The sequence below is a fragment of the Lagopus muta genome, chromosome 12, assembly GCF_023343835.1.
Source record: "Lagopus muta isolate bLagMut1 chromosome 12, bLagMut1 primary, whole genome shotgun sequence".
In the NCBI taxonomy this organism is placed as follows: Eukaryota; Metazoa; Chordata; class Aves; order Galliformes; family Phasianidae; genus Lagopus; species Lagopus muta.
The window spans coordinates 1,191,322-1,213,093 of NC_064444.1; the positions used below are offsets into that span (position 1 = coordinate 1,191,322).

At 60.7% G+C, this 21,772-nt stretch overlaps 5 protein-coding genes and 1 non-coding gene across 8 annotated transcripts in view; 1 reads left to right on the forward strand and 5 right to left on the reverse strand.

Moving 5' to 3' along the window:
• Positions 1–522: 522 nt before the first annotated feature.
• On the reverse strand, positions 523–4,897 carry DPEP1 (dipeptidase 1). The gene is made up of 11 exons (XM_048958609.1): positions 4,245–4,897; positions 3,708–3,859; positions 2,665–2,797; positions 2,453–2,585; positions 2,221–2,371; positions 2,066–2,135; positions 1,787–1,963; positions 1,621–1,705; positions 1,470–1,545; positions 1,205–1,340; positions 523–967 (listed from the first exon to the last, which is right to left on the reverse strand). The coding sequence occupies exons 1-11, from the start codon at positions 4,362–4,364 to the stop codon at positions 785–787; spliced, it is 1,416 nt and encodes a 471-aa protein (XP_048814566.1). The 5' UTR covers positions 4,365–4,897; the 3' UTR covers positions 523–784.
• A 101-nt stretch (positions 4,898–4,998) lies between these two features.
• Positions 4,999–7,215, forward strand: LOC125699248 (sulfotransferase 2B1-like). Of its 2 annotated transcripts, none has more exons than XM_048958606.1 (6): positions 4,999–5,184; positions 5,950–6,158; positions 6,272–6,398; positions 6,472–6,566; positions 6,649–6,829; positions 6,905–7,215. In XM_048958606.1, the coding sequence occupies exons 1-6, from the start codon at positions 5,046–5,048 to the stop codon at positions 7,018–7,020; spliced, it is 867 nt and encodes a 288-aa protein (XP_048814563.1). In that variant the 5' UTR covers positions 4,999–5,045; the 3' UTR covers positions 7,021–7,215. The 2 variants fall into 2 exon arrangements, with proteins under 2 accessions (XP_048814563.1, XP_048814564.1); XM_048958607.1 differs by having other exon boundaries at positions 5,068–5,184; positions 5,864–6,158.
• A 1,379-nt stretch (positions 7,216–8,594) lies between these two features.
• Positions 8,595–15,216, reverse strand: CPNE7 (copine 7). 2 transcript variants are annotated; one of them, XM_048958818.1, is made up of 17 exons: positions 15,109–15,216; positions 13,771–13,883; positions 12,855–13,293; positions 11,520–11,702; positions 11,375–11,449; positions 11,188–11,262; positions 10,930–11,013; positions 10,769–10,858; positions 10,581–10,679; positions 10,262–10,348; positions 10,119–10,178; positions 9,881–10,014; positions 9,714–9,768; positions 9,571–9,622; positions 9,350–9,483; positions 9,032–9,268; positions 8,595–8,936 (listed from the first exon to the last, which is right to left on the reverse strand). In XM_048958818.1, exons 3-17 carry the CDS (start codon positions 13,077–13,079, stop codon positions 8,799–8,801), a joined length of 1,728 nt encoding a protein of 575 aa, XP_048814775.1. In that variant the 5' UTR covers positions 13,080–13,293; positions 13,771–13,883; positions 15,109–15,216; the 3' UTR covers positions 8,595–8,798. The 2 variants fall into 2 exon arrangements, with proteins under 2 accessions (XP_048814775.1, XP_048814776.1); XM_048958819.1 differs by lacking the exon at positions 15,109–15,216 and having other exon boundaries at positions 12,855–12,983; positions 13,105–13,293; positions 13,771–14,096.
• Positions 15,217–15,401: 185 nt separating this feature from the next.
• RPL13 (ribosomal protein L13) lies at positions 15,402–19,509 on the reverse strand. Its single transcript, XM_048958820.1, has 6 exons — positions 19,404–19,509; positions 19,041–19,156; positions 18,546–18,687; positions 17,657–17,830; positions 16,093–16,149; positions 15,402–15,603 (listed from the first exon to the last, which is right to left on the reverse strand). The coding sequence occupies exons 2-6, from the start codon at positions 19,142–19,144 to the stop codon at positions 15,445–15,447; spliced, it is 636 nt and encodes a 211-aa protein (XP_048814777.1). The 5' UTR covers positions 19,145–19,156; positions 19,404–19,509; the 3' UTR covers positions 15,402–15,444.
• LOC125699514 (small nucleolar RNA MBII-202) lies at positions 18,845–18,926 on the reverse strand. Its single transcript, XR_007379594.1, has one exon. It is a non-coding gene; the product is annotated as a small nucleolar RNA MBII-202 (small nucleolar RNA).
• Positions 19,510–19,914: 405 nt separating the features above from the next.
• SPG7 (SPG7 matrix AAA peptidase subunit, paraplegin) overlaps positions 19,915–21,772 on the reverse strand; it is a 30,845-nt gene continuing 28,987 nt past the window's right edge. The window contains exon 17 of the mRNA XM_048958501.1: positions 19,915–21,491. Within this exon, the coding sequence (XP_048814458.1) occupies positions 21,282–21,491 (210 nt within the window). The 3' untranslated portion in view covers positions 19,915–21,281. The remainder of the gene's footprint in view (positions 21,492–21,772) is intronic.

Below are 21,772 nucleotides of genomic sequence, written 5' to 3' on the forward strand. Positions count from 1 at the left end.
GAGGCCCATTCCTTCAGCCTTCCTGCCCGGGGAAAGGGCAGCCAGCGCCTGCTGGGGGTCACAGCCTCTGGGGGTGGCTCAGGAGAAAGCCTCTGATGTGCTGAGGATGCTGGGCAGGCACGTCCCCGCAGGGACCGCTTCCCTTCCTGTGGTTGTGCTGGGGAACCGGGCAAGCAGGGACTGCTGCAGCCGTGGCACAGCCAACACGGCCCAGGACGGCTGCCTCCTTCCTAGATCCTTTTTCCCAGTTTTGTTTTTGGGCTGCTGAGCTCACTGCACTCTTCCCCACACCTTTCCCTTGCCCTTCTGAGAAGCTCGGGCTTGCCGAGGGGAAGCCCCCAGCTCCATGAAGTAAGCAAGCTCCAGTGTTCCCCACCACGCAGACCCAGGCCTGCCACCAGCATCCACCACCCATGGGTGCCATCCTGGTGGGACTGGGGCTCATCCCCTCCCCGCTCCCTGCTGGCAGAGTGGGCTTTGTGCCTCAGCCAAATTGTGAATGCCACAGGAAGATGACTCTCCTGCACAAGCTTGTTTTCTTGGTACCCAGAGCTGCCTCCGCTCCAAAGACAGGCTGTTCCCAAATGTGAGAGGAAATTGCTAAGAAGATGATTGAGTAGCCAATTAATTAGCTAATGATTAATGTAAGCATCCTGCGGAGGCAGCCCTGCTGCCACCCTGGCCGCGTGTTGTCACAGTGATGTCTCACTCCTGGTGCGGTGACAGCCCGAACACCGAGCGGGATGGCTTTATTTTGTGACCGGGCTGGGGCAGGACGTGGGCACTATGGCAGCAGGGTGTTGAGCAGGGGCAGCAGCAGCACCAGGGCTGCTGGCAGGGGCAGTGCTGGGCTGGCATCGGTGGTGGTGGTGGTGGCGTAGCCATAGCTGGTGCGGCACTCTCCTTCCAGCTCCTCCAGGGCGATGGGCTCCTCGAGGGGCAGTGTGCCCTGCAGGGATTCCTTCACCTGCGGGGCCAGGGCGAGTTTGCATCACAGGGTGCTTTGTGCATCTCTGTATGCTGCTCACACCCCTGCTCTGCGTGTCCCCCATCCACCCTATTGCCCATTCTCCCCATGCATCCTCATGACCCATTTGTCCACGTTCCAGTGCAACCCAAAGCCCTCCACATCCCCGTGCCCAGCGCGTATCCCTTTTCCCCATCCATTTCCATGCCCCCCTGTACTTCCCCATGCCCCACTCACCTCCTCCACTTTCTTGAACACCCTCAGCAGGTTTTTGGCCAGTGCCGCGCTCACCTCCTGCTCCGTCCAGTTCCTGGCCAGCAGCTCCGCCACCAGCGCAGGGTACTTGGAAACGTCCTCCAGCCCCGTGGGCAGCCTGTGGCACCCACAGCTCAGAGCCTGACATGGGAGCACCCCAATCCAGCAATGCCCAGGGGACACCCCATGCCCAGGGTCAACCCTTGGCCACTCCGTCCCACTTCCCACGTGCCATCACCCACTTTACCCCGTGACACCATCGTAGTCCCCGCCAAAGCCGACGGATTCAACGCCTGCCACTTTCTTCACATGGTCCATGTGGTCTGTGGGCACAGAGGGGCCGGGTGAGGGGATGGGGTGACACTGTGCCCCCACCTCATCCCTGCCCGCAGCCTCACCTGCGACATCAGCCAGCGTGGCTACGTTGCTGCAGGTCACGTACTGGTTGTAGAAGTTGACCATCACCAGGCTGCCCGTGGAGGCCTGCAGGAGAGGTGGCCCTGAGCCCTGTGCCACTGTGCTGCACCCCCCTCCCACCCCCCAGTGTTCCCATCGTGTGCTCACCACCATCTGCAGCACATCGTCGGGCACATTGCGGGCATGTGGGCAGACGCTGTAGGCAGAGGAGTGGCTGAAGATGACGGGAGCTTTGGAGACATCCAGTGCCATCTTCATGGTCTCCACTGAGACGTGAGCCAAGTCCACGATCATGCCGAGGCGGTTCATCTCCTCCAGAACTTTCTGCAGGGAGGGAAGCAGGGGTGTGGACAAGGCAGTATGAGGACACTGCGCCCTCAGGACTGGCTGGTCCACAGCACTGCCACCCGTCTCCATCCCACTCACCTTCCCAAACGCTGTGAGGCCGTGGTGCACGGGTTGCTCCTCCTCGGTGTCCACCAGCCAATTGTCAGCCCTGTGCCACAGGGACAGCATCAGACCCCGAGCCTCAGCCCCATCCCCATCCCCCCCGTCCCGACGACATTCTCACGGTGGGCTACCAGGGTGTATTGCAGCTGTGTGTCAAGGTCATGTAGCGCACACCCAGGCGGTAGAAGGTGCGCAGCACACCCAGGCTGCTGTCGATGGAGTGGCCGCCCTCCACACCAATGAGGCTGGCCACCTTCTTGTCCTGGAATGCCTGTTCGATGCCTGCAGGGGCACAGCGAGTTCTCAGCTGGGGACAGACACCTACAGCCCTGTGCCCCTGCAGCCATTCCCCCCGCCGCTCACCTGCGCTATCGATGACGCAGGCGAAGGTCTCTGGGTACAGCTCACACATGCGGTGCACCACGTCTATCTGCTCCAGCGTGCGCTTCACTGCGTCCTTGTTCTGCGTGTCGCAGGGCACGTACACCGACCAGAACTGGGGGGATGGCAGCAGGTGAGCACCCAGAGCCCCAGCAGGGGCTGTTCTGGTGCCCGTGCCCCGCTTGCTGTCCCACCTGGCCGCCCACGTGTCCAGTGTTCAGCTTGGGGATGTTGGTGTGGGTGTTGTTCAGCTGCGTCAGGTTGGATGCCGGCAGCAACAGTTGGTTATTAAACAGTTTGAGGAGCTGCCAGGGCAGGTCGTTGTGCCTGGGCCAGGGAGAAAGTGAGAGCAGGGGGTTGTCTGTCCAACTGACCAACCGCTTGGCTGCCCATCTGCCTCCCTGCTTCATCATCCATCCATTAGGCACCATTCATCCCCCACCATCCAACCATCCATCCTCCCCTTCCTCCCTCTTCCCTTCCCTTTGCCCCTCCCTCTCTCCACATCTGCCCCTCCCTTCTCCTGCCCCTTCCTCCATCCATCCATCTGTCCCACCCATCCATCTGTGCCACCAGGAAGTGATGCCCAGGATTGGGGGTGTGGTTCCCCTGCAGAACCCCCTCCCCCGTCCTCCCCCGTCCTCCCCCCCCACTCATCCCCACCTACTCCTTGCTCCCTGCATGGCTCCAGCCCCACATCTCTACGCAGGAATGTCACCACCACTGCATGCTGTTAAGGGCCCAGCAGCATCACTGCGGAAGAGCTGGGTCTCCCCCTGCCCCACATCCCTTGGCTCCCACAGCTCCACTCCCACTGCCTGGGATTCTCTGGGCTGCACAATGGCCCCATAGCCGTGTGGGCACCACTGGGAACGGTAGCATGGTGGAGGACTGGGGACATCCCTAAGGACACGATCCTGCAGGACTTCCCCTGGGGCAGCCTGACCCCACCGCTTCCCAGCACCACTCCTAGCTTGGCTGCTGGGGTTCCCCCCAACCACACAGCCCCAGGTACCACGTGGAATCCCCCTGTAGGGCCATTCCCACGCGTCCCTCGAGTGCTCCATGCGGGCATTCCCAGGACAGCGCCGTTCCTATGTGGTGTCCCTGGGGTGCTCAGTGAGGGCATTTCCCAGGCAGGTCCTTGGGTTTTTCTGTGCTGGGGATTTCTCAGGGAACCGAGAGCCCGTCCCACAGTGCCGCGCAAGCTTTGGAGGAGATGCGTGGCCGTGCTCACCCATCGATGACCGGTGTGGAGTCCATGATGCGCTCAGCCTCCTGCAGGAACGTCTGCCCCGAGCAGGGCAGCAGCAGGCACAGCAGCAGCACGATCCCGCGCAGCATCCTCGCGTGGTGTGCCGGTGGTGGGATGAGATCGCTGCCCCGCTGCTGCAGGATCCCGCTGAGTGTTCCCACACTGCTGACTGCTCTTCCCCGTGGTAAATCAATAACCAGCACTGGGGCCATAAACCCACCCTTGCACCCTGCACCACAACCCCGGCAGTGCCCGGGCACCGCAACGGCCTCTGCAGCGCAGCGCGGGGTGACATGGGGACGCGCATAGCTGTGGTTATGCTCCCGGCCCCTCTAACACAGCACAGATTTTTTCTGCTGGGAAAAAGCGCTGCTCCCATCCCCTCCTTGGCCTTCCTGTCCCAGCACCCCCTGCCCCAACCCGGCACCCCCAGCCCCATAGAAACACCCCCAGCCCCATGCCCCTCATGCCATGGAGTCTGGCAGGACACGCTACCTGGTACCCCTGTCCCCAGCTCACCACCAGCCCTGGAACACTCAGGCAGCTGCTCCCCGTCGTGGTTCTGAAATATGTGTTCCGGCTTGCGTGCCGTGCAGGGCTGGAACGGGCTACGGCCACCCCAGAGCCAGCCCCCATCATGGCTGCGGGCGGGGGCCGAGCACCAGGGCACCCCACAGCTCCATGCCTCGGCCACCCGGCTCTGTGGGCTGGGAGACAGGATTAGGGTGGCGCAGCCAGAGGTGTTGGTGCTGCGGGGGGAAACTGAGGCACATATCCACTCTGCAGTGGATCCTGTGTACAGGGCCACGGGTGGCCTTGGGGACTGCAGTGACCGTGTGCTGGGAGTGGTGCGGAGTCACATAGGGCACAACCGGTTCCAGATCCTCATCCTGGGGTGGTTGAGCTGAAAACCCCTCTGCAGCACAGTGAGCACAGCCATAGGGCACCAAGGCCTCCACCATATGGAGCGTGGCATGGGACTGGCACCCCACAGCACGGGAATCACCTATGAGGCCAGCGAAGCTTTCGAGTTCTCCAACCCCTTGGGGGCTCACAGCCTCCCGGCGCTCCTCACATCCCCCATGGGCTCAGCCATATTCTCCCCATGGTGGCCCCATCCCCGGCCGACCCCACAGCCCCATCCCTGCAGCCGCACTCCCCTCATGCCGGCCCCGCGCAGCCGCTCTCGGCCCCCTGCCAGGAATGTGTCGGGGGGCGGGTGAGGGGGGGGAGTCCTACCCACGCCCTCTGCCTGCCTCTCAGGCTTCCTCTTCTGCAGTTATTTAAAGGCTGTCCCATCACATCTGGCACAGCGGGGCCATGGAGCGCCTGGAGGTAACGGAGACCTTTGCCGGCATTGCGCTGCCCGGACATCTCCACACCACAGAGTCCCTGCAGTTTGCCACCAACTTCCTCTTCCGTGATACCGACGTGGTCATCGTCACCTACCCCAAGTCAGGTAAGTGGCACTGGGTGGGGAGGGGACAGGGATGGGATGGGATGGAATGGAGGTCTCTGGCACTCAGCCATCGCTGCCAATGGGCCCCGGCACTGCCTGCGTGGCCAGGAGCTGGGCCAGCCCTACGCAATCACCATCCCCTCCCAGCACAGCCCCACAGCCGGAGGTCCTGGCCCCACCACCACGCAGGATGGGATGGCCACCCCACACCCTCCTCTGCTGCAGCCCTGTCCCAGCCACATCCCCGCCCCCAGCCCGGAGCGATGGGTGGGGGCTCAAAGGGGCAGTGCTGCTGTACTGCGCTGCCTGTCCAGCTGTGCCCCGTGCCACGTAGCACCATGCTGTGCTGTTGCACACAGTGCCCTGCTGCGCTGATCTGTGCCGTGCTGCACTGCAACGTGTGCCAAGCGACACTGCTGTGCTGAGCTGTGCAGTGATAAATCAAGCCACGCAGTGCTGTATCATGCTGTGCCATAGCAGACCTTGCTATGCCATGCCATCCCAGTCTGTTTTATACCATGCTATGCCATACCATGCTGTGCCATACCAAGCTGTGCCATGCCACACCATGCTGTGCCATACCTTGTGAGGCCATGCCATATCTTGCTATGCCATGCTGTGCTGTCTCAAGCAATGCCATACTGTGCCACTCTGTGCCATGTTGTTCCGTACCATGCAGTGTCACGCCATGTTGCACCAAGCCGTGCCGTGCCGTGCTGCGGTGCCCCGTGCAGGGTGGGGGTGCCCTGACGGCAACCTCCCCAGGCACCACATGGATGCAGGAGATCCTGACACTGCTGTACAGCGGTGGGGACGCGCAGCCAGCCAAGACCATCCCCAACTGGGAGCGGGCGCCCTGGCTGGAGCAGATCCACTTCCGCAGCTCGCTGCAGGACACAGCCACGCACCGCCTCATCACCAGCCACCTGCCTGCCCGCGTGCTGGGCCCCCGGCTGCAGGGCAGCAAGGCCAAGGTGAGGGGTCCCCCAGACGAGGGTCTGTGGGTGCAACCCAATGGCTGTGGGTAAGTCAGCTCACGGGGCAGCTGAGCCTGGGAAAACCTGAGCCCATGTTCCCTCCCCACCAGGTGATCTACGTGGCCAGGAACCCCAAGGATGTGATGGTCTCCTATTACCACTTCCACCGCCTGGCCAAGTTCCTGCCCGACCCCGTTTCCTTTGACGCCTTCCTCCACCAGTTCCTGGAGGGCAAAGGTGAGGGCTGGGGAGATGTGGGGGCCACGCTGGGGGCAGCTGTTGGCCCCCGTCACCTGCTTCATCCCTTCAGTGCACTACGGCTCATGGTTTGAGCATGTCAAGGGCTGGCTGGCTCAGCGGCAGCACCTCGACATCATCTACATCACCTATGAGGAGCTGCACGAGGTGAGCTCTGCATCCCCGTATCCCCCATCCCCACGTCCCCCGTCCCTGTCTCCCATCCCTCCATCTCACCTGCCATGCCCAGGACCTGCGTGGCACAGCGCAGCGCCTCAGCGCATTCCTGGGCGTTACGCTGGAGCCGCAGACGCTGTTGGCGCTGGAGCAGCACTGCAGCTTCGCAGCCATGCGGGACAACGCCATGGCCAACTACACCCTGATCCCCCGCGAGATCATGGACCACAGCCAGGGCCGCTTCATGCGCAAAGGTGAGGGGGGCACAGGGCAGGGCCGTGGGCACAGCGGTGCCCCTCGAGCGCGGTGCCAGCGCTGCCCTCCTGCAGGCGTGGTGGGCGACTGGCGCTCCCACTTCTCACCGCCGCAAAACGCCCTCTTTGACCGCGTGTACCACGAGGAGATGCACGACAGCGAGCTGAGCGCCCACTGGGCCATGGCGTGAGGGACGGGCAGCCTGCACAGCACACAGAGCGTGTCCCTGCGATGGGGAGCAGTGGCTCCGTGCTCCGTGGCAGGGCGGTTCCCGGCTGAGCGCCACCGCCATCCCCCGGTGGCCGTGACCCCCGACCCCTCACTTCCTGCAGCGCGGTGGGGAACGTGGCCCCCCTTGGGAAAGAATAAATATTTATTGTCATTCCCAGGCCGGCACTGTGTTCCCAGGGCGGAGGCTGTGCTCTGGCGCCGGGAAGTGCCGGCGTTATCGGGGTGGGGGCCCATCATCCCAGGGCACTGTCCGGGTGTGGCTGCGGGAGGATGGCTGGGACATCCTATAGCTCGACTGTGGAACCCCATCCCAGCACATTCCCGTGTCTCCTGCAGTGCCCTGGTGCCCTGCGGCACCGCCTGCCCCATTCCTGGCTGCACCGCCAGCAGCGGCCTTACAAAGAGATCGTTAAGAGATAATTAACCCCATCAACTAAACATCGACTAGTGGCAGCGCACACCCCACACACACACGGGGGGGATACACAGCCCTGGGGAGGGGTCTCAGCCCCCCTGCCTGCACCAATGGCCGAACACAGCCGCAGCCCTAGTGGGTTTCTATGGCAACATCTGTTATCTGGCTTAATTGGGATGAATCAGGCACTATAAATATGATGGATTGGACACCGTGCTCTGCCCATGGCCGGTAGCATCCCCACACCTAACAGTGCAGCTCTGGGACAGGGACATGGCCACAGCACGCGGGCACAGCCGCAAGGACAAACCCTGTGCCAGCAGCCTGCCAGGGGAGAGCACATCCCCAGTGGGGACACATAGAGCAGGGCTTGGGGCACACAGCAGTGGCACTGTGCATGGAACAGGGCATGCAGCACATGGCATGTGGCACACGGCACATTGCACACGGCACAAAGCACGTGACATACAGCACATGGCACACAGTGCATGGCAAATTGCACATGGCATGCAGCACGCTGCTGATGGCAAGTAGTGCAGGGCAAATAGCACATCAGCACAGCGCATGGCACACAGCAGCACTCAGCAGGCAGCCTGTGGCATGGCACAAGGCCCAGCACACAGCACATGGCATGGCACGCAGCACCTTGGCATGCACAAGGCACACAACATGGCACACGGCACATGGCACGTGGCACATGGCACAGGCATCGTGCAGGAGGGCATCTCTCCCTGCCTCCATGCCCTGGATTTCTGTGCTGCCGTGGCCGCACGGTGGGGCAGCAGCGGCACAACTTGAAAGCAAAAAAGTACAGCAGCTACAAAGCGCTGCTGCCTCTCATTCAGCAGCCGGTGGCTTTCAAGTGACAAATCCCTGCTAATGAGAGACGTGGCCAGGTGCTGGGCAGCTGGGAGCCACTTTCAGCTTTTGTTCCCTTCCATTGCTGCCTTCCTGCTGCAGAATGGGGCTGTGCCCACGGGTAGGGCACCAGAGTGGAGCTGTGGGCTGCATCCCCCCGTCCCCACACCCCACAGAGTGCCCATGGTTGGGGATTCTGTGTGACGCAGCAGCACTCCATGGGTCCCCGTGCCCAGAGAGCAGATAGCAGAGGGAAAGGGCAGCTTGCTTTATTGGCCCAAGGATGGGTTTGTCATGCAGCCTCAAAACAACAAGGAGACAGACAAGCACGGAGCACAGGGACCACGGGGACAGCAGGGGATGGAGTGGGGACACGGGGAGTTGGGGACTCAGCCACCTCCAAATAACGTGGCACAGCATCCCGCAGCAACACTGGGGCCGTCCCCATCCCCATACAGGCACACTCACTGGGGCGAGCCCAGGCTGGAGTCGGGGGTGTGGGGCTGGGGGCAGCGCGGGGGGAAGGCCTTGTAGCTGTAGTACTCCACCACCTGTTTGGGCACCTCAGCCAGCACGCACTTGGCCAGCGCCGTCGGGGACGCCTGTGGGACGGGGTGGGATGGGTGAGCTGGGGGTCGGTGGCACCCAACACAGGGGGCACAGGGTAGGGGACAGGAGGGCTGGAGGACCCACTCACGTTCTTGAAGTCACGGAAGGGGACGAACTGCACGATGTCACGCAGCACGGGTTCGCCCCGGGGGGAGCGCAGGACGCCGTCATCACCGTCCAGGATCTGCATGTCGGTGAAGTCGGCGTTGCCCACCCCCACGATGATGATGGACATGGGCAGGTAGGAGGCGCGGACGATGGCCTCCCTCGTGTCCGCCATGTCCGTCACCACGCCATCCGTCAGGATCAGCAGGATGAAGTATTGCTGGGGACAAAGGGACATCAGGGACACCCCCTGTGCCGTGCACCCCATGCACGTGGGGGGAACGTGCACATGAGGCCGTACCGATGCCTCCTTGGTGCGCTCCTCGTCAGCTGCCACGCGGGCCACCTTGGTGATGATGGGGGCCACGTTGGTGGGGCCATACAGCTGGATTTTGGGCAGGCAGCTCTGGTAGGACTCCACCACACCCTGAATGCCTGTGGGGTTGTGGGGTGAGGGGGTGCCGGCACAGCTGGGGGGCGTGGGGATGGCACTGGGCACCAGTGCAATGGAGCTCCGCTCACCCTCACACTCGTCGTTGTCAGGATTAAAGTTGATGGCGAAGTCATGGGAGACCTTAGAGGGCAGAGGGGCAAAGGCAGCTGGGGGCAGCAGGATGGGCACATCCCAGGGGTCCCAGTGCATCCCAGGGGCCCCAGCCCCATACCTCGTACTTGGGAGGGATCCTCGCACCAAAGCCCAGAGCGGAGAACTTCTTATCACTGCAAGGGAAGGGATGTGTAGAGCCCCAGCCAGCACTGAGGGGTGCCACCTGAGTGTCCTGGCCCCACGGTGACCATCGCTGCAGCGCCCCAGCCCTGGGGAGCCCCCAACCTGTCATAGTCCTGGCAGATCTCGCCCACCGCCACAAGCGCCTTGAGGTACTCGTTGGGCTGGTAGGGGTTGATGTAGTGCAGGGAGCAGCTGTTGCGGGGATCCCCGTTGGAGGCCGTGAAGTCGATGGCCACCTGGTGTGAGGGGTGTCGGTGAGGTCCCCGGTGCCCCCGGGGCAGCTTTGAGCAGCTGCCCCAGCACCGTGATGCGGCCTCAGCCCTGATGGAGCAGCGCTCACCGTGAAGTGGATCTGGCAGCCGCCCATGATGTAGTCCAGGAAGGAGTAGACCCTGTGGATCTGTCGGTCCGACCCACGTCAGCCACTGATGTCCCAGCAGCAGCTTGGCACAGCACGGCTCAGCACGACTTGTGAGCACTCACCTTCAGGTCCAGCAGCACCACGACCCCCGAGTTCTTGTAGTTGCGCTTCTTGATTTTGTACTTGGGGTTCATGCACTCCCACTGCACCTGCAGCATGCGGCACCCGCGCTGCCCGGGTTCGGCCCCACAGCCCCCAGCCCCACTGTGCTGCGGTCCCCCAGCCCCCAGCCCCGTACCCCAGCACAGGCAGATGGCTGCAGTCCCTTCTATCCCTTCCCCAAAGAGAAACCAGTGGAGAATCGGGGAGGAGCCTCCTGGAACAGGGCCTGACGGCAGGCTGTGCGCCCCAGCCCTGCTGGCCACGTCCCCATGTCCCCACCTTGTTCTCCCCCATTGCCTTCTGCATCTCCTCGAAGGTGGTGAAGAACTCGCCAATGAAGTCGTGCTTTCCCCGTGAGTCGTAGTCCCACACGACGCACTGCAGGGACGCAGGTCAGCGCTGCCCAGCTGTGTGCCCCTATCACCCCCACACCCACCCGGGGATGGGGTCCCATCACCCTTCCTCACCCTCAGCTTCCTCTTCTCCTCACAGCTGCAGAGGGAGTTCAGAGAGACCTTGAAGGGCTCCCAGATGGGGCTCAGGTTGTTCTTCACCACCTGGGGGCAGGAGGGCTCATCAAGGCCAGGTACCTATAGGACGGCCACAGGATGGAGCCAGCCAGCCTCACCTCAGTGCGGTACACCAGCTGCTCACTGCTGTCATCGTCGATGCGGTAGATCTCCAGGAAGGGGTCAGACTTGCTGAAAAGGTCCTGAAAAAGAGAGGATGGGGCCAGGTGGAGCAGAGGACTTTATCCATCCCATCCATTTATCCAACGCATCCCATCCGTTCCATCTCAACCCATCCAACCAGTCCTCTCTCATCCATCCCATCCCATTTCATCCAGCCCATCCCATCCTCTCCGCTCTGCTCACAGGCTGCTCACCTTGTCATCCAGCTTCTTGGCCCTAAAGGCCAGCTCCACGTAGCCGTTGTTCCCCGAGATCTCCTCAGAGATGACCTGCCAGGACACCCAACCACGGGAAGCTCGGTGTTATTCCCCTGCCATCCTTCCCTCCCCATCCCACGTCCCATTTTGGTGTCACCACGCAACCTGGCCCAGCACCACTCACCGTGATGGTGGATTTCCCCGCAAACTTCCCATATTTGAGGAACAGCGGCTTTGTCACCCGTTTCTGTGCCACAATCTGCCAAACAGGAGGGGCTCAGTGCGGACACAGCCTGCAGGTGATGGGGACCAGCACGGCGGGGGCTCACCTGCCCCACGGTGCACTCCATGCCCCCCAGGAAATCATCATCGTGTGTGCCCACGCCGGCCTGCCCGTGGCTGTCGTACACCTCAAAGCGCAGCTTCTGCACCTCCTCAAAGTAGTAATCCACCGTGAAGATCTTGGCGAAGACGGGGTTCAGGTTGCTCTTGATGACCTCGCTGCGGTCCACCTGCAGGGCACAGGGTCACAGCAGCCTGGCGCCAGTGTTTGGGACCCAGCGTGGCGAGGAAGAGACTGCACAGCCATCAGCTCCTCAAACAGTTCTGCAGAACCTCCAGAAAGCACTTCTAATAAGCTGGGATTTGCTCAGTAGAGGCAATTATGGTCCACTCTCCTATCAGTGAAATTCAGCCTTCAATTGGCTCAAGTGCCTGGTGCTGGGGCTGTGAGGCACCAGACTGGAGGCAGCGCAGGGCTGGAGCCATGCAGGGGAAGCTGCCTGGAGCTGGAGGAATGGGCACAGGGACTGCAGGAACGCAGGGACAGAGGGATGCAGTGGCACAGGGATGCAGGGACACCAGGCAGCTGCTGGACAGACCATTAATCTGTGCACAAGCGTTTCTCTGCTCACACTGATCCTAAAGCTAAAGCACACCACCGCAGCACCATACCTGATATGGGAGTAAGGGGTGTCCCTGAGGGCCAGCACTGGTTCTGGGCACTGCACCCTCCAGGGCAAACCCCATATCAGTGGGGCTGCAGCCACGGGGATGCTTGTGCTCTGGAACACATTTTGTCCTGGGCTGGTTGGACCCAGAGAGCTGCCAGCTGGAGAGGGGCTGGGCACAGGACAGAGCTGCACCAGAGGGGCCATATTTTGCACGAAGGGATGCATCCCATTGAGGGTCCCCCTCTACTTGCTTTGGCTTCGGCTCACAGAGTCAATTACATGCAGAGGGATTGAATGCTAAATCTGCTGGCTGAGCAGCACTGATTAGTGAGCGTGAAGCCACTGGAGCCAGCCAGGAGCTGTGCTGGGAAGCAGCCACAGGAAGGAACCAAGCACCTCATGACCCACTGGGACCCACACAGTGTGGGCACCCTGTTCTTGGGTGCTGCCAGAGCTGCTGAGCTCCAGGAGGTTCGCTCCAAGCCAAAGCCCCACCTTGTCCCCACGCACCCCCCGAGCACCCCGCAGTGCCCTGCCACGGGGCCGTGCCCCGCACCTTGCTCCCCACGTCCTTCACCCCATCCTGAGCCCTGCACCTTGCACCCAACTCCGCGTCCCGCACCTCTCGCCTGGCTCCCATCCCACAGACACCGCACCCGCCTCGGCTCCATCCCTGCCCCAATCCCCATCCCACCGCCCTGCCCTGCCTACCTCCACCCATTGGCCCTGGGACTGCATGAGCAGCAGGACACAGGGATCCGACTTGTTGAGGGTGTCGCGGTCCAGGAGGTGCCTGCAGCTCACCCTCAGTTCCACCTTGGAGAGGACGGCCAGCGATGCCTGCGAGGACGGCTCAGGCGCTTCACCCATGGTGGCTGCAGCACGGGGGGCCGCCGGACGCGATGAGGGGCAGGCGGCTCCGTGGGACAGAGGCATGTGGGGTAGCGGGTGGCCCTACAACCTCTCTGTCAGTGCACAGGGCAGCTGCTTGTCATGCCCGGGGCACGAGGCCCCGCAGTGCTGGGTGTTGGGATGGAGCCTGGGTGCCGGTGGGTGCTGCTGGGGGCTTGGCAGCTCCCAGGACAGGGTGGGGTTGGGGAGCCCACGGACTCTCTTTGAGATGAGCTGGTTCTGGTGGTCCCGTGGAACCCTGCGAGGTGTCAGGACACCATGGGGTGAGGCAGAGTTGGTCGCATTTAACTCACCATGCAGAACTGGTGGCATGCTGGGGTGATGGGGGAATTCTGCCCCGTTGGGGAAACAGAGCCACCCTCCACCTGGATGCTGGCAGGGCTCAGCCTGGTGATGCTGCAGTGTCAGCTCTGTCACCCCATCCCCACCCCATCCTCATCCTGTTCTCATTGCATCTCCTCCATCCCCACCCCTGTCCCCATCCCCACTGCCCCAGTTGCAGCACCCAGCCTCTACTCGCTGCACCCATCCCGCGCCAGGAGCTGCTGCCACCCAGCTGAAGTTTCCCCATGAAGTCACGTAGGGCCGTGCCCTGCCCGGCACACCGCTCACATGCCTGGCTCTGCTGGGCACCATCTCCTCCTCAGCATCCCAACACAGCCACGCGGCCCCCGCTGAAAGGATCCCGGTGCCCCCACCTCACCCTCCCCCCTACCTGTGTGCCGGGGCTCGGTGCGCTGCCGGACGAGGGCTGGGGCCGGTGTGTGCCAGCAGAGCCGCGTGCCAGCCGGAGCTGCGCCGCTGCCACCTCCACACAACTGACTCAAGCTGCAATTCGGGAGCGGAGCCCTAAGAGGGAGACTACAATCTCCGTTAACCACCTCACTGCCGGCACCGGAGCACGGACCGCCCGCAGGCACCGAGGCTGCCAGGGGTCCCCGGAACAGCTGGCAGCGCCTCTGCGTGTGCCACAGCTTCAGCATCAACCTCAGCCTCCTCCCCTGCTCAGCTCTGTTCGCACCCCACACACCCCACAGTCCATCGCTACTCCCCCCGGGGTGCCCAAGTCCCATCCCCACCCCACGTGTCCCCATCCCCCTGCATTCCCCCCTCTAAGAGCCACCCCTACCGCAGGGACAGGCAGAGGTGTCCCGGTGATGCCTGGACACCAGGTGCCACAGCTCCACATCCCCATGGTCTGGGCCCCCCTGCACCCCACACATCCCCCCGGTGCTGCAGCTCCATCAGTGCAGCTTTATGAAGGGTGATATAATTAGCCCTTATTCAGAGGGGATTAAAATGCAGGGAGGGCTGACGAGCGGGAGGGCACCGCGGGGCCCTGGGCTGCAGGAGCTAATCCCACACTGCCTGGCAGAAGTAGGCCACCCTCCTTCCTTCCAGCAGCTCAGCACCCTGGGATCACCTGCACCCGAGCGCATCGCCGCTGCCATTCCCAAATTTGCCATCACAGCTAATGAATTGAAGGCTCAATCACGCGGCCGGGCAGCCATGCGGCAGCACAGCCCAGAACTGCTTAGCCAGCCCAGGGCTCCCCGGAGCGGGAAGGAGCCCACAGCACCGTGACTGCGCCCGGTCAGCACGAAGGGACACGGCCGGCACAGCCCCCGGGAGCTGGGCAGAGCCCCGGCGTGGCCTTTCTCCAGCGAGGACCGGGCTCGTTATTGCAGGCGCTGCTCTTCAGAAATTCCTTTAAGGCCCAGGGATCGGCATCAGGACCAGAACCGCAGCCAGGATCATCCAGGCAGACCCGTGTCACCGCGCGGTGCCGGGACGCCGCTCCACCCAGCGGCAGCAGCAGCAGCAGCAGCAGCAGCAGCAGCAGCAGCAGCAGCAAGCACAGCCGCGAGCTGCGGCGCGTCCCACCAACGCCCGGAAGCGGGGACCCGCGCCTGAGCGATGCCACGGCCGCACAGCGCTCTGGCCGCTGGAGCCACCTCGGGGCAGCGCGGTGGCAGCTCTCCTTTGCAGCCCCCACCCGGCTGGCGCTGAGCACAGCACGCCCACAACAGCGGAGATGCGATTTCGCACTCACCCCTCCACGGCAGGAGCCAACAGAGCCAACAGAGCCGTCCAGGCCGCGGCTCAGGGATCGCAAAGCTCAACGCGGGCTGATGAAGGCAACGCTGCGTCCCTGCAGACAAAGCAAACCACCCTACCTGAACAGCGCCGGCACGGGGCGTTCGCTTTCCTTGCTGCTGAGGAAGGCTGCAGTCTGAGCACAGAGCACAAGGCTCCCCACGCCCGCACAGCAGCCCAGCACAGGGCCCCACACGGCAGGCAGGGCAGAACACCCCACATGCTGCCCCACAACACACCACACACCGCTCCGTTTCCATCGTTTTTTATTGACAGTTCTGGGGAGAACAGTTCATTTCTTCTTCTCCACGTCCTGCTCTGCTGCTTCCTTGGCACGTTTTGCACGGATCCCAAAGAGCCGAGCGTTGGCCCGGGCCATGCGCAGGCTGGCAAAGGCCTTGAAGTTCTTCTCCTCCTCTGAGATAACGCGGGCCTTCTCCCGTTTGAAAACCTAATGGGGGAGAGAGCCCAGCAGTCACACTGCGCATCACAGGCTGCCAAAGAGACGGCGCTTAAGGCTTAACACCATTCATCTCGTTATATTTCTACCACCGGCTCCAAGATGCTGCTAAGAATGCAAGATCTGTGCAATCCCCAGGCCCTGCCCTTATCATCACTCCACCAGGCACCTCATTTCCACCAGTTTCTCATTTGCCAACGCACGTCAGCGGACGAGCAGAAAACACCAGGAAAAAAACCCAACACACAAACAAACACAAAACGAAATGTGAGTCAGGTTTGCACAGCATCTTCCAGCGTCAGAGCTCAGCAGCTGAGCTGCTGGGGCTGCCACACGAGGCTGCAGCACAGACACAAAGGGACAGAGGCGCCCCTGCCTGCAGCCCAGCAGACGGGAGGTGCCTGAGGTCCTCACAGCACCCTTGTGTGGGGAGCTGCTCTGTGACACCCCACGGAGGACAAGATTCAGGGTCACACTTACGTTCCTGATGGGCATAACAGGTCCGGACAGCTGAGTCGCCATCTTGAGTTCCTCAGGCTGCAAAACAAAGAGAGAAAAAAACCATTTCAGGAACAGAAACGTAGCATCTCTGATCGCAGTGCCTCCATGAAACGAGTGCCTGGTGCACAGCTTGAAGAACACTCAGCCATTCTGAGCAGAGATCTAACAGCAGCAGGAACCAACGCAGCGCTTCCCTCACCCAGCTGCACTTGGCACGGAAGTGCTGCACCAACAACATGCACCTTCCTGGCCGTCCATCTGCCCTCCCAGCCAGGCCAGCCGTGGCCTTTCAGGAGTTCCGCCAACTGCAAAAGCATTGCTGCCCCCTGGGCCGTTTTCAGGCTGCCTGCTCAGCAATTCCTTCCACAGCCAATTCCAGCTTCTGGCGTGAGCGGCAGTGGCAGAAATGAATAAATCAGCTATCTGAAGCTTCGAGGAAATGAATTTGAAACACAAACAAGTATCCAAACACGTATCTTTATCTGCTGATATCAGAAACAGATTGCAGCAGACAACCTGAAAGCTGCGCTGAATGTACTAAGTTACAGGTTTGTGTTGGCAGCCGATTTAAAACTAGAATAGAATCTGTTTGGCAAAGATGGTGTGCACTGCCCACAGCAATTTGGAAAAAATCCACCTTCTGCACAGGCACCCAAGGCTCAGAAGGAGTTCTGACTTCACAATCCTCACATCCACGCTTCCACCAGTCCCACAAGTCTCACCACAGGGCAGCACCCTGAGTACCAAGCTGCCACACGCAGCACAACATCCACATCCAGCCTGGCTGTGTAAAGTGTCAGAGCCCCTTTCCTGCTCTGGAAGCAGCCCAAAGGAGCTCCAGCCCTGCAGGCAGCACTGAGGAAAAGCAGCTCAGGGCAGACAAGACTCTGCACAAGACTGAAGGCAGCTGGAACACACAACCTTGCTGCGTTACCTGCACCTCCCCATGGGAAGCGTGCATCTGCAACACAACAGCCAAGAACACGACAAAAGCCGATTGCACTCTGAATCCAGGTGAGATGTTAGTGGAAACCATTTCTGCACATCAACAGCAGCAGCCTTCTGGAGATTCCCTCTCATGCCTCCTTGCACTGAACCACTCGGCTGAGAAGCTCCTTGCCTTCCCACCCCTTCCATACAGTTATCATGGCAGCACAGCAGATGCCTCAGCCAGCCTTTTTGTTCTGACGCTCTGGCTTCATGAACTATAATTCAGCAGGCCAAAACAGAGCAGCTCCACGTCCGAGCTGCACCTCCAGCAGCACAACAGCCCCTGGCCCAGAAGCACTGCTGCACTCCTGGCAGCCCCAGCCAGCTGACAGCACAGCCAGCACCAGAGAGCCCCGCTCCACCCATCCCAGCCTTGTGGGCAGTCACCAACTGCATCTCTGCACGGAACCAACACGCCCTCCTCCTCCAGGCCTGTGTTACTACAAGGACTCAAGAACAGCCCGGGCACCAGGAGGACGGGCTGAGGGCCAAACCTCTGCAGAAGTGAGCAGAAATAGGCTCTGTCACACGTTCCTAACAGGCAGGCACTTACAGAGCTGTCTCCTTTCTTAGGTGCAGAAGGCTTCCTTGGGAAGAGGATAAGCTTGGAGCGATACTCCTTCAGCCGCTGCACGTTGGCCTGCAGGGACTCTGTAGATTTGTTTCTTCGCCTGGGATCCACGGAGATCCCAATGGTCCGAGCAAACCTTTTGTTAATGCCAGCCAGCTAAAGAGAGAGCACAGAGACAGCAGTCAGCACCGTGCTGCTGCGGGTCCAGCACAGAGCACATCAAGAGGCAGGGCACCCTTCAACAGCACCACACAGATGGATTTCCTGAGCAGTGATGAGCGGGGTGTTCAGCCTCTGGTACACACCATATGAAGTTGTGGAATGAGGAATCTGGCATGAAAAGTACAGCCTTACTGCTCTGATGCACTAATCTCACTGCTGCATTTTTATGAGGTTCTGAACAGGACATGAGGGGAGGCTGTGGACGCCAGCTGCCAGCAGTGCCCAACGCTTCCTGCTGCAACCCAACACCAGCAGCTCCCCAGAGCACCAGGGCTGGGAGCACAGGACACGTTCTAAAGCAAGGTGAGGGTGCTGGAGACCTTAAGGTGATCGCAAGCTGCTCATTACACAGCTTTTATTTGAAGTGAAGGTGAGGAGCCTCAATTCAAGCTCTGCCCGAATCCGATTTTAAACAAACCATAGTACCTGACAGCCCAACCACAGACACAGCAATATTTACTCTTGAAACCAACCTTTCACTGACATAACCACTCCTTCCCCATCCCATAGCTGCAGAGGCACGCAGATGCTGACACTGCAGCACAGTGCTGAACTCAACTATCATTTATATGGAAAAGAACAGAGCAGGACAACCCAACTCGAGATCGGCAGCGAGTTTTACCAGCGAGGATGGGCTCTCCATACTTACTTTAAGCTCTTCTAAGCTGAAGCCTCTGCCAGCACGAACTTTTTTGTGGTATCTGACAGTCGGGCACCTCACAATGGGCCGGATGGGCCCAGCCACGGGGCGAGGCGCGATGCGACGAGCCTTTGCCTGGCGGGCCTTCCTCCTGCAGCGCAGGGAACAGCGGTGAGAAAGAGGTACGGCTGCCAGCGACAGCGCTCAGCTCGCTGTGCTCCCCGGCAGGGCAGCGCCTGCCACGCGGGGTTCGCCCAAAAACAACCGGAACACCGAGCGAGCAGCTGGGACGGACGAGCGTCGGCACTGCAGAGCCGCCGCAGCCATCAGATAGACAAGGGTTCAAGGGAATCATCAATGCAGTACAGCGATTCCGGAGACTTCTCATCACCTGACTGCGGCCGGACCAACCCCCGAGGGCCCCGTCCCGGCTGTGCACCCCGCGGTGACACCGGCGCCCTCCCGAGCAGCGCTGCAGGCCGCGCGCGGCCCGGCGGCACTCACCTGCGGATCTTGCGGGCGGGCTGGTTGAACCACGTGGCCACTCGTCGCTGCCAGTCCTTGTGGAAGTGCGGCTTCAGGATCATGCCATTGCGGCTGGGCGCCATGGCTGCTCGGGCCTGCGGACACGGGCAGGGCTAGAGGCGGCCGCCGGGGCTGCAGGGTCCCGGTACTCGAGAAGGCCCGGTGCAGGCCGAGCCCGAGCCCCAGTCCCCGTCAGAGCCGCCCTCGGGGCCCAGCCCCAGCCCCCCGGGACCGGCGCGGGGCTCCGAGCGGCCTCCGAGCGCTGCCGGGCCCGGCGCGGCTCTCGGCGGGCGGATGGCAGCGGATGGAGCCCACCCCAACCGCGGCAGAGCCGCCACTCACCTCCCGCCACGGAAAATGGCCGACCGGAAAAGGAAGTGGCGGCGCGGCGCACGCCGGAAGTGTAGTGGCAATGGCCAATAGGAAGGGCCGTACGTACGGCCCAATGAGAACGACGGTTCCGGAAACATCTGGAAGCGGCTTCACCGCACCCAAAATAAAGATGGCGTCGAATTTAAAGAGCCCGTACCCCACGCTGGCGAGAGGGCAGCGGGCTCGGCGCTCCTTCCCCGGCTCCCGCAGGGATGCAGGCACGCTGCTGGTTGCCTCCTTACTACCCTCTACCACAGCCCTATCTCGAACATGCTCAAAGCAGCACCCGTGCAGCAGTGGGACCGAGGTCAGGGAGCACCGGACCTTTGCAGAGGTTGGATCCTGCTGCAGCCTCAGGCTGGGAGGGCAGCGTACCGCTAGATGGCACGGGGAGCACTGCACCCCCTGCACACCCTGCACCCCCTGCAGGGGCGAGGCTGTGCCAGCAGCACAGCAGCAGCAGCACAGTCACAGACTTGAATCCTCGTGTCAAAAGGTTTATTGAGGCAGCTCGGAATTCAGCCATCCTGTTTGACAAACAAATCAAAACATTTTCCACCTGTTGCTAGACAAACAAATTGAGAGAATGAACCACCTGTAAGGAAACAAAGTGGTCTGAAAGAAAAGAAAAAAAGCATAGGCAATAGCATCCCCAGGTGAGAAAATCATTTCTGCCCAAGAACAGGGCAGCATCCCCACCATGGGCACAAGACCCACCATGGGCACGAGGCCCAGCACCGCCAGGTCAGCAGCACAGCTCGGGGGCACCCAGGTGAGCCACGTGGGTCAACCTCCTCCCCACTCCCAAGGGAGGGCTCAGCTCCAATCTGACTCCAAGATGAAGGCCTGAGGGCTGGGAATTGAAAGCTGAAGTCTTTCAGGTCACAGTCAGTTCTCATGGAAAAACTGCAGAAAGAATCCTTCCTGAAGGGGCCTTACCCAGCCAGAGCACAACAAGCACCAATAATCACTTTGATCTTTCCCTGATGAACAGCAGTCAACCATTTCATCACAGCGTGTTTTGCCAACAGCCACGAGGACAGGGACAGCAGAAGTGCCAAGTTTGTGCAGATGCACCCAAGAAGAGCATCTAGATTTGAGTGAACTGAGCATAACTCCATCATAACTCCATCCCTACAAACAGCAGCACTGCTCAGCAGTCTGCCAACACACACTGGAGCCACTCCCTGCAGTGCTGCTTCCTAACATCACACCATCAGGTTATGCTGGGTTATGAACACAGGTTCCCTCATTCTCTGCTTCTGAAACCCTTGCTATAAAAATCAAATAGAAGCTACCAATTGGGGGAAAAGAAAGCCCACATCCCACACAACTCCACAGCTGTAATAAGCACATATTCTACAAACGCAGCAGCACATTCAAGATAATTCATTCTAGTGAAGTTTGTTTTCCTATTCTGTGTTCAGCAGCAGAGATGAGCACAGCTGTGTAACAGCTACAGCACCGTACCCAGCAGAGCCCTGCTGCCTTCCACTGTGCTGACCATTCCGGTGCTGAGAACAGCAGTGCACTCCTGCACACACAGCACACAAGGACTCCACACCATCCTTCACCCTTATGAAGGCACACACTGCTCGTGTAAACACATTCTTTCCAGCAGATTAACCACTAATATCCTGCTGAGAATCAATTTCAAAATCTTCAGTTCTCCTCCCTGCAGGTTAAAGCTTGTGTTACAAGACTAAACGTAGCCATTCCTTTAATTTCAGGGAAGTAGCAACACAGAGATGCCCTGCTCTTTATTTTTGATTTCAGAGCTGAGAAGAGAAAGGGTTTGTGTTCAAAAGAAGCGTCTAGAGTCCTCCCGTTCTGCATCAGGAGTGGCCTTCACACTGGCCTCAGGCGTGGTTCTTCCTCCTCCTCATGGTTTGGTGGCTGCTGGGGCACTTCTTCATCTCGAGTGTCTTGCTTGTCTCTCTCTGCTTGAAGCCAGCTCTGAGGAGCTATCATTTTCTTTGGCCCGTAGGGTGGAGGCCCAATCAAAGCTTCAATGTCATCATAATTTATCACTTCTTTCTCCAGTAGGGCATTAGACAGCTAGAAAGAGTAAATAAGGCATAATGAGGCACAGAGGTTTGCAAACAGTCCCTCTGAACTGATCTGAACTCACCCTACCAGCTCAACTTGGACCTCAACATCTGGACACAGCACGTGCTGGCGCCCGCGAGGAGCAGAGCCCAGCTACCACAGCACAGATAGCGTGACCTGGACGCCTGCTGGAGCAGAACAAAGCTCTGCAGGCAGCTGGCACCTTTCACAAGAGTGATTTTTGCCAGAAACACTCAGTGTGACTGGAGCCCATAAAGTATCCCCCAGGG

Coding starts and splice junctions, on each gene's coding strand:
- RPL13 (XM_048958820.1), bottom strand. CDS start 19,144: ATGGCGCCCAGCCGCAATGGCATGATCCTGAAGCCGCACTTCCACAAG. Junction 17,831..18,545: donor TCAGCTTAGAAGAGCTTAAA/GTAAGTATGGAG, acceptor CTCTCTCTTTAG/CTGGCTGGCATTAACAAAAG. Junction 16,150..17,656: donor CTAAGAAAGGAGACAGCTCT/GTAAGTGCCTGC, acceptor TTTGTTTTGCAG/CCTGAGGAACTCAAGATGGC.
- LOC125699248 (XM_048958606.1), top strand. CDS start 5,046: ATGGAGCGCCTGGAGGTAACGGAGACCTTTGCCGGCATTGCGCTGCCC. Junction 5,185..5,949: donor CGTCACCTACCCCAAGTCAG/GTAAGTGGCACT, acceptor CAACCTCCCCAG/GCACCACATGGATGCAGGAG. Junction 6,567..6,648: donor CCTATGAGGAGCTGCACGAG/GTGAGCTCTGCA, acceptor TGCCATGCCCAG/GACCTGCGTGGCACAGCGCA.
- CPNE7 (XM_048958818.1), bottom strand. CDS start 13,079: ATGCCTCTGTCCCACGGAGCCGCCTGCCCCTCATCGCGTCCGGCGGCC. Junction 11,703..12,854: donor CCCAGGGCCAATGGGTGGAG/GTAGGCAGGGCA, acceptor TGTGCCCTGCAG/GTGGACCGCAGCGAGGTCAT. Junction 11,450..11,519: donor TGGAGTGCACCGTGGGGCAG/GTGAGCCCCCGC, acceptor CCTGTTTGGCAG/ATTGTGGCACAGAAACGGGT.
- DPEP1 (XM_048958609.1), bottom strand. CDS start 4,364: ATGATGGGGGCTGGCTCTGGGGTGGCCGTAGCCCGTTCCAGCCCTGCA. Junction 2,586..2,664: donor CTGGACACGTGGGCGGCCAG/GTGGGACAGCAA, acceptor CCATCCCCCCAG/TTCTGGTCGGTGTACGTGCC. Junction 2,372..2,452: donor CTGCGTCATCGATAGCGCAG/GTGAGCGGCGGG, acceptor GTGCCCCTGCAG/GCATCGAACAGGCATTCCAG.